Genomic DNA, 17,163 nt, shown 5'->3' with positions numbered 1-17,163 from the left:
TGCGGCCTCGTCTCCACCACGTCTCCGCCTCCGAGCACCACCACAACTCCGTTCCCATGGGTACTCAAGCCACGATGTCGTCCGCCATCCTCCACCTCGCGAGCTTCCGTCGTCCTACTGCTCGACGCTAAGCCAACCATGCCTCTTCTAGCATCCTTCTCCGCGCTGCCACCAAGCCCGAGCCCAGTCTTCAGGCAGTTAAAAAAATAGCTTGTGTTTTTAGGTTAAAATGTTACGTACAGGGCCGGCCCTAGGGTATGGCCAACGAGGCAACGGCCAAGGGCCCAAGACTCAGAGGGGCCCACGATCTGGCATGCAGGTACATTAGTATAGAGGAAATATATTAGGCAGAGAAAAAAAATTAAGAAAGGAAGCGAAGCTAGGCCCAATTCCCTTGCTGATCGCTAGCGCTAGTTGAAGCATAGCTACGCACAGCCGCTTCTTCTCTTCGTCATCAATCAGATCGCTGACCCCTAAAAAAATAGGCAGTAATCTGCGCCGGCGCACCGGCCCAAGCGCTGCGCCGGTCCTATCACAGTCGTTGGATTAATCCATCTGTGGTCATTGGATTAAAAAAAAACCACGTCATCCCTCCGCACCACTTCGTCTCGAATTAGACAGGAACACAGCTTTGACCGGCTGTAGATGACTGCCCATGCAGGCTGTCTCGTACAACGACATGGTTTGCCATGGCCTCCGACGAATCACCGGCGCTTTCGTGGCCCTCGCCGTCGTTGCCCCCGCTAACTGTCTCGCCGCCATTCATCGTGATCTACGCACCACCCACGCTGTTTATGGTCCCTCTTCGTCGTCGGTTGCAACATCCTGTACTCGCCTTCATAGCCCCCTCGCCGTCTCTAGTGCAGCCTCGCCATCCTGGCAAAAAAAACGAGCAGTCGTCACCGTCCCGGCGAAAATTCTGCCGGTCGCAGCAAGAAAACACCGTCGGTTCCAGGAAAAAACAAAATTCGTCTGTCACAGCTTTTTCTCCGCTGCCATTGGTTCATAGTAGCAAATGGCAATGCTGGTTGTAGCAAAAAAGCAACGCGGTTGTAGCATAAGAACCGGCGCCGGTGGTATGTGGTAGCATAAGAAATGTGGGCTGTAGCAATAGCCGGTGTGGTTGTAGCAAAAGATCAACGTCGGCGATGCGTCATAGCATAACGAGACCCTGGTTGTAGCAAGTTGGTACGCTAGTTGTAGCATCACGCGCCGTGCTTCTAGCAGGGCAGTGCTGGTCGGGGCGGCGCCACAAACTGCCGACGCCGGTGGTGCGTTGTAGCAAAAAACGAAATGCCAGTTGAATCTTTTTCTGTCTAAGGTTTACGCTTTTCTCGTAATGGTTCCAACTCTTTTGAGTTTGACATTGGTTGGTTGAAGCTTTCCCTGTTGACGGTTGAAGCTTTTTCGATCTAGGTTTGAAGCTTTTTTAGAAGCGGGTTGTAGCTATTCTCGACGCCGGTTGCAGCTTTTTTGGCTGCGCGGTGGCTGACCTCCAGCTACCCCGTATCCAGTTGAAGCTTTTTTCAAAATCGGATGTAGCTTTTTTGGTTGTCAGGCGTAGCATTTTTCAGTATGGTTGCAGCTACGGCGCACGTCCGTCGAAGCCTATTCTTTCTCTAGTTCCAGCAAAAAATGCCACTGGTCGTAGCATTTTGGGTTGACGGTTGTAGCTCCGATGTGCACCGGTTTTAACACCTGCTTCTCTCTTGTCCCTTCAAGAAAGAATGACGCATTTAGCAATTTCCATCGCTGCTTGTAGCTTCGTCGAGTGTCGTTAACAGCTTTTCCATAGATGGTTGAAGCATCCCCATGCAGCACGTCGACGCTTGCAGGCGCCGGTCCCCAGTTCGTGCTTGTAGCATCGTCATCCCCGCTGTTGTGGGTTGCAGCTCCTTGTCAAAAAAGATGTTGTCGCCGGATGCAGCAAAAAAATTTGCTGGTTCCCGCTCCCTCTCCGGCCGGTTCCAGCAAAACATTGCTGGTTCCGGTGACGGTCGGTTGTAGCAAAAAATGCGGACGGTTGAAGCTTTTTCTGAAGCCGGTTGAAGCTATTAATGAGGGCAATGGAGCACGGATGAGAGAAGTTCAGCGCGCGGGCTGGAGATGGAAGAAAACCGATGTGGCGTTGCGTGGCCAGGAAAAAAGAGGGAAAAAAGAGATAAGGTAAAAAAACGGTTCGCACGGATCCACCACGCACGCGTCTCGCGCGGAACCTTTCGCGTGATGGGAATACAAGGCTGCAGCATGTTGTGAGTGCCAGCGTGTCACGCGACCGGCGGAAGTTTGGGCCGGCGTGCCGGATCTAAACGTTTCCCTAAAAAAATCAATCAGATCGATCGCTTCGTCAGCTGTCTCTTCTTTTCTTCATCAAGACGTCAGTCGTCGCTCCAGCTCCTCGGGATTCTTCTTCTTATCACCGCTGCGCGCGACAGCCTGGTGCTGGTGACCTAGCGGCGGGGGTCCAAGTCGAACTCCAGTCCCCAAATGCGGCAACACGCCGACGCAACGTTTTTTTCCCATCGTCCAGAACACAACAAACCCCAGTTCCCAATCACAGCAAGGTCATCACCGTCGATACCAGTAGGGTCGTTTTTATGTTCTGGTAGTGACTGCGTCAGCTCCTTTCTATTGAATCATGTGAATTTGTATGGATTTTGAGATTTATCCCCTTCCTTGCTTCACGTGCAGAAAAAAGTAGTCCGTTCGTTGTAGAAACTTTGAACTTAGATCAGGATCAAAGTGACAGAAAATGATGTCTTTGTATCTGCAGATTATATAAAGTAATACATTGAATCTTTGGGTCAACGGGTTTCTCATATTGCTTATGATATTTAACTCATTATCCATGTTATTTCTAGGGCTTACAAGATGGTTCTAATGCTTCATCAAATAGCAAAAAATATTATCAAGAATGACATGTAGAAGGAGCCATCACATTGATAATGGCCGAGGTATGCTTCCTTGTTGTGATTGCTTTTGTCCTACTGTAAGAAGTATGTGCATCATTTAAATACGACTAGTATATATTAGTAAAAACAATGTGAGGTTTGTAAATGTCCCAAGAGCGGTTAGTTTGGCAAATTCCCACATCGAGAAAAAATTGTTGAATAAGATTGAACATTATCAGCGACTTTGCATCTCGAAAAGCGAAAAAAAATTAAAGTAAAATATAAGGGCCTTAGGTTCTTGTTTTGCTCAGGGCCTCCGAAATCTCAAGACCGGCCCTGGTTACGTAGAGTACTGCTCTTGATCGAAGTACTACTCCTATATTTACAAATTGCAAGTTAATGATACCCGTAGATGTGACCCGTAGATGTAACCCGAGGGGATCGGTCCCCTGTTACTTCATTTCATAGTCCCCACGAGCACCAGCTGGGCGTGCCCGCACTTTTATTGCAGGCCACCGGGGGCGGGAAAGGGGCGCCGCTGGCCGCTCCACTTGCGGCATTTTTTGTCGGAAGGGCACGAGCTGCCGCCATGGTTGGCCTAGAATTTACATCCGGGACAAGCCCGCGACACGCACTTAATTAGCACAGGCAGCGGCAACCTCCAAGCGCTTAATTAGCACGCGCAGCGCAGCGTAGGGAGGCGGGAGAGAGAGAGAGAGAGGAGGTGGATGGGCACCGACGCGTTCCTCCGGCACCAGGAGCCATGGTTCGTCTCACTGGGCATCCTCGGCGCCCTCTACGTCGCCGTGGTCGCGTACCGCCTCTTCCACATCTCCGGCCTCGCGCTCTGCCTGTGCCAGCCCAAGGACCTCCGCCGCCGCTACGGGGCGTGGGCCGTCGTGACCGGCCCGACGTCCGGCATCGGCCGCTCGATGGCGCTGGAGCTCGCGCGGCGCGGCCTCAACCTCGTGCTAGTCGGCCGCGACCCCGCCATGCTCCAGGACATCTCCGAGACCGTCTCCCGAACGCACGGCGTGCTGGCCAAGACCGTGCAGTTCGACTTCTCCCTCGTCTCCACTCCTCGAGGTGAAGCACCACTGCAGCACACACAGTACTGAAACGTAGAAATAATCCAGATGTGCTGACTGATGGTGTTTTTGGCAGGGGATGAGGCGATGAGGCGGCTCCGGGAGGCGGTGGCAGGGCTGGACGTCGGACTCCTGGTGAACAACGCCGGGGTGGCGAAGCCGGGCGTGGTGTACCTGCACGAGGTCGACGCGGAGGCGTGGGTGAGCATGATACGGGTGAACCTGTGGGCCTTGACGGAGGTGACGGCGGCCGTGCTGCCCGGGATGGTGGACCGGGGGAGGGGCGCCGTCGTCAACATCGGCTCCGGCTGCACGGTGGCGCTACCCTCCGTACCGTTCTACTCCATCTACGCCGCCACCAAACGGTAATATGCAGTGTTACACTACCACACGTGCATTCAAAATCTAATTTGTACTGTAGGAATGAGCACGAGGAGAGAGTGCCAAACATCGACCGGGATTTGTTTTCGTTTGCTATTTCCTACTAAGATGACCACGAATTTAAGAAAAAAAATGAAAAATGAAAAAGAAAAAGAAAAAGGAAAGAGAAAAAGAAAAAGAAAAGAGAGAAAAAAGAAGAAGGAAAAGGGAACAAGTGAACACGACAGATGTGCTGCGTGCTTATTTTTGCAGTTTTAAAGAAGAAGAAAAACTGCGTGTTTTGAAGAAGGAAAAAACCTAAAGCGGACCGGCCCAACAAGAACCACGCGATCGACTTCAGGGTTTGTTTCGTCAAACTTCTATAGGTTCAGGGTTTAAAATAAGCTTTTTTCCATTTGAAATAGGTACGTTGCTCAGTTCTCCAGGAGCCTTTACGTTGAGTACAGAGGCAAAGGCATCGATGTGCAGTGTCACGTAAGTTTACAATTTTCTATATTAAAATTTTTTTGAACATAATTTTCTATATTAATTCATTCTACTATTCCCTTTCCGTTTGATAATATAATGCACATTTATTTAGGACCAGCTTAACCAGCTAACGTTCGTCGGGAGCATGACAAATGCAAACGTTTACTATGGCAAATTCTTTAAAGCACACAAGAAAATTTCTTCAAAACAAACATGGCAAATTCTGACAAAACCTAATGCTATTCAACGAAAATTACCATGCTCGCTTAAAGGAATTGCCATACTACGGACAACACAAATTGCTGTAAAAAAATGTTCAATCTGCCGTGCTCCCCCAGCGGAGGTTCACTGAAAAGCATGACTGTTTTTGGTATTTAGATGTTGATATTTTTCTCTATAAGCTTGTAGAGTTTTAACTTTCTAGAAAATCTATGTGCACTACAATATCAAATTAATGGAGAAAATATATGATCAACTGATGTACGCGGCAAAGAAAGCAAAATAAAGATGCATCTCGCCAATGTTTGCTTACTAGTGGTCGTGAGAACACATCCATCAAAGAAGATCTGGTCTATCTTTTTCCCCATCGGCCCAAAAAACTGGACCCGCCTGGTCCATCTCCTCCACACTTGATCTCCATGCCCTCACATGCCCTATCGTAGCTTTAGGGAACTTGAGGAAAACAACTAATTTAGTATTAAACAATCAAAAAGTTATAGATTTTTTTACAAGAGAAAATTTCAATCTACTCATCAATCATGATAGTACAGAAAACACAAAAGGTAAAAAAATTACAACCATGTCCATGGACCACCTAGCAATGACGACTTGCACTGGAGCGAGCCGAAGGCGCGCCGCCGTCATTGCTCATCCCTCACCGGAGCCGGGCAAACCATGTTGTAGTAGACGTTCGGGAAGTCGTCGTGCTAAAACCCGAAATGACCAGCACACTAGAGCAGCAACCATCACCGATGAAGAGGGTTGTAGACCAGAAAGATCAAAACTGTAATCATACACTGGATCCAAATAGATCCATTGAAAACCAGCACCGACTGAATCCCGCGAGATCCGACGAAAACACACCTTCACACGTCCTCCGATGATACTATTTGCACCATCAGGACGGGGATCAAACATGGGAGACATTATTCCTACTGAGGGACATCGATCGCCACCACCACACAACCCCAACCAAGATGTTAAACCCAATAAAAATGAGAATGGGGTCCCTCCTGCCGGCAGGGGCCGAGATCCTCCGCGCCTCCATGGCCCAAAGGCCATCAGAGGTGGGGCGGATTGGCGGCGGTGCCGACGGGGGAAGGAATGAGACTTTTCTGAAGGAGGAGGAAAGGAGGCTACCAGTTTTAACGAGGACTAAATTCTAAAAAGTTATAGATTTTGAATCTCATGAGCGGAAATTGCCATGTTTGCATAAAAGAATTGCCATACTACTGACAATATAAATTGTCATAAAAAATTGTTCATTCTGCGATGCTCCCTCGGTGAACGATTGCTGAATAGCGTTACTGTATTTTTAAAACGTCATGTTTCATAAACTTGCATCACATTTATAAGAAAAAAAATATCTATACAATACGAAAATATATGTCTCACATGATGTATCTAATGATATATATGTATTTTGGACTTTAGATTTCAATATTTTTCTATATAAACTTGTAGATTTTAATTTTCGAGAAAATTTATATGCACTACATTATCGAACAAAGAAAATATATGACCACCTGATGTACGCAACAAAAAGAGAGTAAAATAAAGACGCATCTAGCCAATGTTTGCTTACTAATGGTCGTGAGAACACATCCATACCAGAAACCTTCTGTTTATTTTTTTGAGTTTGTTTAGGACACATCTAGATGTGACATAGTTATGTCACATCTAATCTGATTTTTATTCTGTTTGTGATCTATTTTTTTCCTAAATTTTTTTGTTTCTTGTTACTGCATTATATATTTGTGGGAGTTTAGATGTGGCATTCTTAAAAATATCTAGATGTGAATTAAACAGACTGATCTTTTTTCCCTTCAGCCCCGAAGGAAAACCGGACCCAGCTGCTCCCGTCTCCTCCACACTTGATCTCCACGCCCCCATGTGCCCTGTGCTAGCTTTAGCCAACTTGAGAAAAACAACTAATTTGGTTTTTTTTCTTCTAGAATTATATTGAAGAAGAAGCAGCAAAGAAGTCGGATACAACACCTTTCAGCCATTACAACGCCAATCAAAAAAGTTAGCAACCACATCCACCAAACAAACCAACCACGCGTACTATGATACATGTTCCACCTAAGCCAACTGCATGCCAGTGGTGATGAGACAACCCATAGAGCAATCAAGCCACGTCACAACCGACGCCGCGGACCTTTACAACAAGACCAACACTCGAGGTCAACACAGACCAACGCATCCCACCCATTGTGCCAAGAAGAAGTCGGCAAGTCACCGGCAGGGCCTGGGTGGACCAAGAGATGGCATCATTGAGAGAGCGCCCATGATAGTGTACATTGCACCAATGAGGCCCACACCCGTAGTAGAAGCCGACAACGAATTGAGCCGTGCCACCGGAACTCCTTGATGAATAAGACGGGGCCTCCAAGGAAGGGACGATGCCATGACACCATCGTTGCCTGGTCCAAAGGTCGTACCAAGGGTTTCCCCTGAGCAAGAGGAAGGGAGTTGGATCGGGGCCAAAGCAACGCCTCTGGGGAGGGGACGACGTCTACGGATGTCGCCATTGCTAGCCTCGACGTTGCATATCAGGGATTTCTCCCGGCCCAAGACCACAAAACCCAATGTTCCAGAGGTTCTCAATCGGGCCGACCATCCTAATTTAGTTTTTTTAATCAAAAAGCTATACATTTTGAATCTTGTGTCAGAATTATGATCCAGTATAACCATTGCAGCTCTCGTAGATGAGACGTTTGAAATTAGATCTCACGCGTATATGTTTTAGCAAATTTATTTTTTGAAACCAATTTTCATGCTATAGGAAACACATTTTTGTTAGGTTTACCTACCATGACGTCGATTAGCTTGATGTTTAACTAAGTTGGTTACCATGAATGTCAAGTTGCATAAAAGTTTATCCTAAGTTGCCTGCCACGCTAGGGAGTAACTTAACATTGTCCTCACCTGCTTTCCATAATCAGTGAGTACTATAAGCAACGTAGATTCAGAGGTAGGCAACTTAGCAACACCGATAGATCAATATTCACATTACTAGAGACAACTCATAAGTAATGGCAAACCACTGAGTTATAAACATTGGTAGGAGATTTTCACATTAATGCTGGAACTAATTAGCAATGACAAGGAAGCAACCTAGGAGAATGTTATACAAATTCAATAGTACACATAGTGCATGAATGTTGTTTCTTCGTATCACTAAAGTTGCTTTGAAAAAAGTTTGTCAAAACATACCTGGCCATATAGGATATAGCTTCGAAACATCTAACCACGAGGAACCTAAGGGCTAAAATGAATCTTAATTACGATACTCTCAAGTTATACTCCTCGCGTACCAGTGCATTAGTTATGAAAACCAAATAGTACTCCCAAATCTCCTAGGCACGAAGCATGGATTGTTCCTTGTTTTCTTTCATGGCTTGTTTGGCCGGCCACACTTTCTCTCATGCGCATGTTAATTAGTTGTTAATTGCAAAATAAATGACCTATGCATGCTGAGGAGAGAGGACTAAGGCGTTGATTAGGCGAGGGACTGAGGCTAGTCATAGTGAGGACTATAAGAGTATGTTACTATCTTCATAGTGCAAAATAATAAAGTAGCATCATAGATTGTTACATTTATTAGGTTATAGACTCATTTTGTCTTGGATTATGTTATGTTACGGTAACATATGTTACCACAAACACCTCTCTTCTGATTAACTATTTGTCACCTAAGCAAACTTGCTTTGGTTGTTTGTCATAGTGACTGTAACTTAGATAGTAACATACCATATTCAAGTCTAGTTTGCTTACGTGGCTTGTAGCTAATAAGGAGAGAGGTGTTTGAAGTAACATAATATGTTACCCTAACATAACGGAACCTGAAGCAAAATGAGTCTATAATCTAAGAAATGCAATCATTTATAATACTACTTCTAAGTTACTTTGCAATACTCCTTTCGTCCACGAATAAGTGTACGTTTGGCTTCCAAATTTGTCCACAAAATAGTGTACATCTATCTCTCCAATGCACTTTAAAATAGAAAAAAATCTTCTCTCTCATCACACGATAATCAAGACCAATGACATGCTCTTAGCTCACTGGGAGTGGAGTAATTAAAGAGGAGAGAGATGCTGCCTTGCACCTTTCCAATGCATTTTTACTTCACTCCATAATCTGTTTTAAAATTTATATATGTATACTTATGCGTGGATGGAGGGAGTACGAAGGTGGTGGTATCTTAGGCGGTATCATGCACTCGGGAGTAGCAAACACGCTGATGTAGCAGACAATTAAAGAAGAGAGAGGGTTAAAGCAACATAGGGAGATACCGTATCATAATAAATGATATATTATTATGTGTCATGCATGACAATAAATAAGATGATCTATGATACTTTCACATCATATAGATTTGTTATGGTAAATATTTATATTATTTTTTACAAACTTGGTCAAACTTTGCACAGTTTAACTTCAGTTAAATCTAATATGCAGACTAAATCTTTACCTAATAATAAAGCAAATTGGGTTTCTTTCGTCTGTCATGGTATTTTTTTTATAAAGGTCCTGCTATTTTAGAGAATTCAACCCACAGTCCTGTTTGAAGTTAAAACGAATCGTTATTTTCGTATTTTACACAAAAGTCCCTGTCTTTTCTTAAAATCAATCCGTCGTCCGGATTTAAGTCACACCCGAACCGTTATTTTACATTTTTCAAAAAAAACTGATGTTTTAGGTAATTCATCCGCGGATCATATTTAAGTCAAACAAATGCTTTTTAAAATCATCCATATCTTTTAAACCGTAACTCCGATTTGAACATGTTATATATGAAATTCGATTAAAAATATATATAGAATATGAATATGAGATTATTTTTACCTGTTAAGTATTTTGAAATATTATTTTGGAATATATTTGAGTCAAACCAAATGATTTTCTAAATTATTTGTATCTTTTAAACCGTAACTTCGATTTTAACATATTATATATGAAATATTATTAGAAAAATGTGTGAAATCTAAATATGATGTTAATTTTACCTGTTAAATATTATTAAAATATTGTTATGGAAGCAAACTTATAATTTATAGCGCAAGATTCGTTTTTTTCATACCGGCGGCGATCTGGATTGTGAATAAACACCCCACTATAATCATATACAGAAAAAAAAACATCGATAACTACACATGCATAACTCTGAAAAATGTCGCAGGGGAAAATAACAGATTTCTCGTCGCAAGAGTGAGAGAAAGCGAGAGAGAGAGAGGAAGAGAGAGAGGGGGGAGGGAGAGAGAGAGAGAGACATCTTAGGACTAACCATATTCAACACACATTTTTTATTGTTTTGTGTGAACACCGAGGCCATCGCCGGCGAGGGTGATAAGGAGGATAAGCGGCAACACAAATATGATGCCTCGCAAAAATAAAGGAGATGGACCTATTCTGGTCTTGAGTGATGGTTGTTGAGTTAAGAGCGTATGTTATGTTTTCACTCCCGTTGCAACGCACGGGCTCTTTTGCTAGTAAAAACAAAGGGAGTATCATACACTAGTATCATATACATGGTGATACTAGTATATGATACTCCCCATTATATTTCATATGCATGATACTAGTCTAAATTACTCCCCACTATGACTAGCCTAACTGGCCTTAATTAAGCGGTTTGCATGTGAATTTAATGACTGCATGGAGTAGCTAAACAATAGTGCCTATTTATTAATTAGGGATTCATAGCTGATTTTTGGCTGGTTACGAGGAAGAGTTGTGGCATGTTTATTGGATGGTTTTCGTGTTGGATTTTTTTCCTCTTCCAATCCATAGCCACCTAAGTTGAGCTGCATGCTGTCATACTGGGACGTAATTTAGACTTATAACATGTATATGTTACTGGTCTATATTATTACCTTATATATGTTATTAGTCTATATTGGAGTATCATGCAAGCCTTCATTTATTTAGATACTAACTCATTTTATCTTAAGAGGTGTTAGTTCCACAAACATCTCTATCCTCAGTAACTACTTAGAGCATCTCTAATAAAAGATGCAAATTTAAAGATGTAAAATAGGAGATGTAAAAATTTACATCTCCAAAAAAAGGGCCAACTCCAACAGATGATGCAAAACGAAGATGTAAAAGTGCAACTCCAATAGGTGATGCAAAAAGAAGATGTAAAAACTAGTGGGCGTCGGCCGAATCAGGGCGGCGGTAGTGGGGACATCGGCGGCGTCAGGGCGGCGGCGGAGGAGTATCGAAGGGGTGGCGAATCGGTGCGGCGGCGGCGCGAATCTGGGCGGTGGAGCAGCGGTGGCGGCGCGAACCGGGACGGCAGAGCAGCGACGATTGGAGGCTTAGAGAGGAGGAGGAGGAGCGACATAGGGGCGGCGGCGAAGGTGGAGGAGGGCCTCTTTGGCCAGAGGAGGAAGCCACGGCCACCGCCGGCAGCCAATCGCCCGACGCAGCCGTGTCCGGCTTCAAAATTTTGGCCAGCCGAGGTTGGTTCGCCACCGGGTTGCACCCCCGCGCCATCAGCCGCTTCACACCTTCATCGCGTGGCTTGGCGGCCCGCTGCTTCTTAGCAGGTAGCTTCGGCGCGGCGGCAACCGGCCGAGGTGGGGCAAATCTAGGGCGGCGGCATAGAGACGGAGGCCAAATTAGGGACCGTGGTCACGCCGACGACGGCTGCGGTGAGGTGGGTCAGACCAGCGACGGGTTTATCAGCGTCGGCCACTATGACCAGCCTGGTACGAAGGGAGTAGCTTTAATAAAATGGAACTGAATTAATTGCAAAGGATTGCACCAGACTTGCTACACATCATCACATCCCGGTCTATCCTGCCCGCTGCCCATGACACGTCCCACCTCCCCACACCATCGGTCTCCCACCATTTCTTTGTATTTAGCTTACTTGACAACTATCGTGGGTCTACTTGTGATCGTGCAATGCACGAGACAGTAAAACAGCTAGCGACTCATGTGTCTCAGCTACTGTGTGTGACTGTGACCGGACGGTGCAAAAGCATGTGCGCTTGGCAATACTTCAATTTACAAGTAATTTCAAGAGTAGAACAGCCTTGATTTCTTGTTCAGGGATGTCATTTTAATTGCTTTTTGTTGCCAGACTCGCAATTGATATTCACACGAAAGTATTCAAAAATATTGACATAAAATATGTTGCATCACATACACGTAGACACACACATACACGTAGACACACACATCATGTTCTCATTCAGCGCATAAGTCCACTGCATCTTATAAAACATTCATACATGTTCAATAATTCAAAGCCAACAAATACAACAAAGTTTTGCATAGTTCCCAACAAACAAATCAGAACGAGTAGGGAGAGGGAGGATATATGTGAGGATTGGACGAATAAAGAAGAAAAACGAAAATCTTACATTCTTTTTATGTAAAATATCAATTAGATAAGCCCATCCTTTGCAACCCGGGGATACATATTCTGATAGATTAGCCCATTATTAATGCGATTGGGTAAAATAATGTGATTTTATTTGGTAAACACTCATTTGGTAAGTATTTATTAGATTACCAGAATAAACATAATTTTATTTGTTAAGTCACTAAAGATGGGTTATTTAATGCGCTTTTTAAGAAAATCTGGTGAAAAAAAATCAAAGATGAGAGAACATCTAAAAACGAGGGTGTCAGACTAAGAAGGGGTGAATATATAACTCCTCGGAGCATCTCCAGCCGCCCACCCCCCCCCCCCCCTCCCTTCCCGGTGACTTTTTCCGCGCCGGCACTGAAAAAACATCCCAATCGCGCCCCTAGGACGCCGAAATCCGCCGGCCGTTTTTGGGCCCGGCGATCGCAGGCCGAACCCGGCGCACTGGGGGGCGCTCGGGGGCTCCGGCGCAAGGGAAAAGCATGCTTGGCCCACACCATCAGACGACGCCTAGCTCGACGTGTGATGAAATATGAGTTTTTATTTGTTGAACTACATAATTGTAATATTTGTTGTTGCATTATTTTGTTGAACTATTTGATTTTCTGTGATGAATGATGTGATAAAAAATTATTTATGTTGAGAATTCAACGCCGAACCATGCCGAATATGGGCCGATTCTCGCCGATATCGGGCCATTTTTCGTCGAAAGTGGGCCGAAAAACGGCTAGGAATGGGCCGATATCGGCGCCCGGGGACGACGGCTGGATGCCCAACCGCCCCCAGAGCCGATTCTACCGCCAGCTCGCCCCCAGACGGCGTATTTTATGCCTCCTGGGGAGACCAACGGCTAGAGATGCTGACTAAGAAGAGAAAAATATTGTTTTAGCCCCTCAAGTTTACAAGTAGAGGTTTGGTCTCTTCATCTATTTCCGGTCGACATTTGGTTCCTCAGGTTTCGAAACCAGCCATTTCTCGTACGGTCTTATAAGCATTTTGTCGAATAGTTGTCGTGTAGTTCCTGGGCTAGGAGGAGATATGCTCTGCAGCATCGCACTCCCGTCGCTAGAGACGAGGGCCTGCCGGACCTCCTCCTGCCGTGGCCCGTACTCCAGGGCCTCGATCTCGACGTCCAGGACGTCGTGGACATGGCCACCGCCTTGATGTCCGGGCTCCAGCAGCAGCTCGCAGGACCGTTGCGCAAGCTTGTCGGCCTCAAGTTCGAGGTCGCAAGGATGAGGCACAACAGGAAGAGGCTGAGGAGGCTTCGAGCGCAAGCGATGGTGAGGTGTGCCTGCGGCCGGATGCGCCCAGCCGCACGTTGTGTGCTTCCTGTTGGCGCCGGGTGGCGAGGCGGCGTCGGCCATGGTCGACGGCGTGGTTGTTCCCGGGCGGGAGGTGGCGCACACTGTGAGGAAGAAGGGAGGCTGTGTAGGCAACCCTCCACGCGACCATCACCTGGAAGTGGCTTGGGTCGAAGACATCGTGCATGAGAGAGATGTGTGGACCATTGTGTGCCAGGTGGCACTTATGTGCTGAGGTCAAAGGTCAATGCCGGTGAACATCAGCATGAAACCACCATTTGGACGAATCATACCCAGTTTGGAAACATGACAGATGAAATGTCCACAAAAGAAGATAAGAGGGAAAATATATACTTTGCATAAACATGAAGGACCAAAACATACTTTCCTAATTTATGTAAATCAGTTAAATATATAATTGGGAACTAGTACACAAATAGTGGAAAGGAGAAGAGAAATAGAGAAGCTGGTAAGAGAAGATCGACGGGAGGGTCAAACTGTAGTATTGTTAAAGCAGCTCCAACACGTTGACCCAAACGGACGCATATTTTATTATTTTTTGTCCTTTTGGGTCGGCGTGTCCTCTCCCTCATCTGCTCCGCTTCGTGTTTAGGTCAGTAGTGCACCCAACACGCGGACGCATTTTCGTCCTCATGGCTGCTTTGCGGCTATTTTTGACCTCTTTTGGCCCAAGTTCACATAGTTCAAACAAAATACAAATATCTGATAGTTTCACAACCAAATAAATATCTCATAGTTTATAAGCCAAATAAAATTTAAATTGTCTCAAATACATTTGAAAGAAAAAATAGGCATTACATCAACTGGTTGACAACGTGAGCCCACATATGCTCAACCAAATCATCTTGCAGATGAATGTGAGTTTCCCAATCACGCATTTGATGATGAAATTTGATGAACTATGCAAACGTTGCCGCTCCTCCATGCTGAGGCACATTGTCACCCTGAATTGAAACCCTTGGTCATAGATTTCATCCGGACGCTCATCATGTACGCTCATGTTGTGCATGATCACACAAAGAGTCATTACCTCCCACAACTTCTTGGTGCTCCAAGTTCTAGTAGGATACCGAACGATGCCCATCGAGATTGAAGCACAGCAAAGGCACGCTCCACATCCTTCCTTGCACCCTCTTGTGCTTGGGAAAATCTCTTCCTCTTCTCTCCTACAAGGTTAGGGATTGTTTTCACAAGAGTAGTCCACCGAGGATAGATACCGTCAGCTAGGTAGTATCCTTTTGTTGTAGTGGTGGCCATTGATATCAACATTGACTTCTAGGCAGTTGCCTTCTGCAAGTCTTGCAAACACCAGAGAGCGCGGAAGCATGTTGATGTCGTTGTAAGATCCGGCCATGCGAAAGAAAGAGTGCCAAATCCAGAGATCCTGTGAAGCCTCGGCCTCAAATGCATGCTTTCACATGGCCCCTATACTTCCCCTGGCAAGCAAAAGGGTAGTTCTTCCACTCCCGGTGCATACAATCTATGATACCAAGCATCCCTGAAAAGCCCCTACTCGCATTGGTCGCCAACAACCGGACTGTATCTACAGTAGTTGGCTCTCTCAAGTACTCCGGACCAAACACTACCACAACCTTGTAGAACTTGTGCATGGAGTCTAGGCACGTGGACTCACTCATTCAGACATACTCATCAATGAGATCACCGGGTACTCCGTATGCAAGCATCGCTACAGCGCATTTCTGAAAAGAGGAGAAGCCAATCTTTCCCATGGCATCCTCCTTGCACTCGAAATAGTTATCGTACGCCACCACCCCCTCCCGGATACGGTTGAACACATTTCTAGCCATCAGGAAACGACACTAGAATATGTGGGGTTGGAAGAGCGATTTAGGGGACTGGAAGTAGTCCTGTCAAAGTAGGCAATGGCCACTCTCTCTGTTTCGATTCAACGCCGGAGTATGACCCGGGATCGAGCCCCAAACATCGGCCGCTTCCTACTAATATGGTCATGGATGACCAAAGCAGCAACCACAATCTCCTCATCATCGGATGAAGAATCATCCGAATCGCAAATGAAATTGTGGAAAAAATACTCGTCGTCGGAATCCATTTGTACCTTGCGGGCAAACCGTCGAACGCCTTGCAGGTGTGGTGGAAGAAACCGGCCGGTGAAGAGTCTTGCGCCTCTCCGAGACCAGATAGCAGGTCTATCGGCATGGAGGCGAACGTGACATCGTATGACGAGCGAGGTAGTCGCACTTGTGTGCTGCCGGCAGGGGAGGCTAGAGGTGGTGGCGTAGACGTCGGGGTATTGCGACGTCGGCGAAAATGGTTCACCAAACACCGGAGTATGGGGCCGTTGGGGGGTGGCGTGCTGCTGGGGGAGGTATGTTGGTGCAGGCGTCCGGCCTGGGCAACGATACTGGGTGGCGGCGGCGACGGGTGGGACGGCAGGGTGAGCTGGTTGTCGATGGGAGGAAGGGGGAATGGCCAATGTGCCACCGACTGGCAGGCCAGGGGGAGGCAACGGCGGGCGTTGCGCGCATCCGATGTGTGTCTGTGCCGACGCAAACCCGGCCCAAATTTAGGCCTGAAATGTCGCCCGGACAAAAAATGGACGTTGGTCCATTTGTGTCATCGCGTGGCTGGCTTTTGCGTCCGTTTCGATCTAAAAGGACATCGCGGACAGTTCTGGTCGACATGTTGGAGTTGCTCTTAGGATGAGGCCCTAAAGATATTTAGGCCTTTTCCTTCGAGATTGTAATGTGACACTTACTTAATCAATACAATCCCCTTTACTCCAAAACAAAGTGTATAAGTGTACGAAATTAGTCTGAGGTTAATTGACAGAAACCACACCAATATGTTATTTGTGTCTGGTGCAGGTCCCACTATTTGTGGACACGAAGATGATGGCGAAGATGATGACGTGGGGAGGCCTCATGTCACAGTTGATCACGCCGACACCAGACTCGTACGCCCATGCGGCGGCACGCTGGATCGGGCATGGTCTCCCTGTCTGCATTCCCAACCCGGGCCATAGGCTCCAGATGTGCTTGTACCAACTATTGCCCGACAGCATCCGTGTTGGGGCTTGCCTCCACGAGTCCCTCCATCAGCGGGCTCTGAATCTGACCAAGGGCACCGTCGCACAGCGTTAAGGGTGGCCTGCCCCCCTAACGAATAATCTATCATGATATTACAAGAGTTGTATGAATTTATAGCAAGGATTTATGTGTGTGGTCTGTATCTCTGAACCACAAGTTCTCTTAAATCGCAGTTCCTATGCACGGCTAATGCATATTGTATCTTGCCCGATGTGTACCTTAAAGGACTTTTGATATGACGGTACCAAGAGTTTATTTATATGATATGTATCTCTGAAATGTAATTTCAATTGCTGATGATGCATGGCTAGCGTGAATGGTATCTTGCCTAGTGG

General features: G+C 46.0%; 1 protein-coding gene across 1 annotated transcript; it reads left to right on the top strand.

The window, feature by feature from the left end:
• Positions 1 to 3,597: 3,597 nt before the first annotated feature.
• Positions 3,598 to 17,087, top strand: LOC125530853 (very-long-chain 3-oxoacyl-CoA reductase 1). Its single transcript, XM_087535685.1, has 4 exons — positions 3,598 to 3,977; positions 4,056 to 4,344; positions 4,765 to 4,834; positions 16,607 to 17,087. Exons 1-4 carry the CDS (start codon positions 3,620 to 3,622, stop codon positions 16,880 to 16,882), a joined length of 993 nt encoding a protein of 330 aa, XP_087391811.1. The 5' UTR covers positions 3,598 to 3,619; the 3' UTR covers positions 16,883 to 17,087.
• The last annotated feature ends 76 nt before the right edge of the window (positions 17,088 to 17,163 follow it).

The sequence above is a fragment of the Triticum urartu genome, chromosome 7A, assembly GCF_056163025.1.
Source record: "Triticum urartu cultivar PI428250 chromosome 7A, HENAU_Tu73, whole genome shotgun sequence".
Taxonomy (NCBI): domain Eukaryota; kingdom Viridiplantae; phylum Streptophyta; class Magnoliopsida; order Poales; family Poaceae; genus Triticum; species Triticum urartu.
This window is presented reverse-complemented; position numbering and strand designations above follow the sequence as displayed.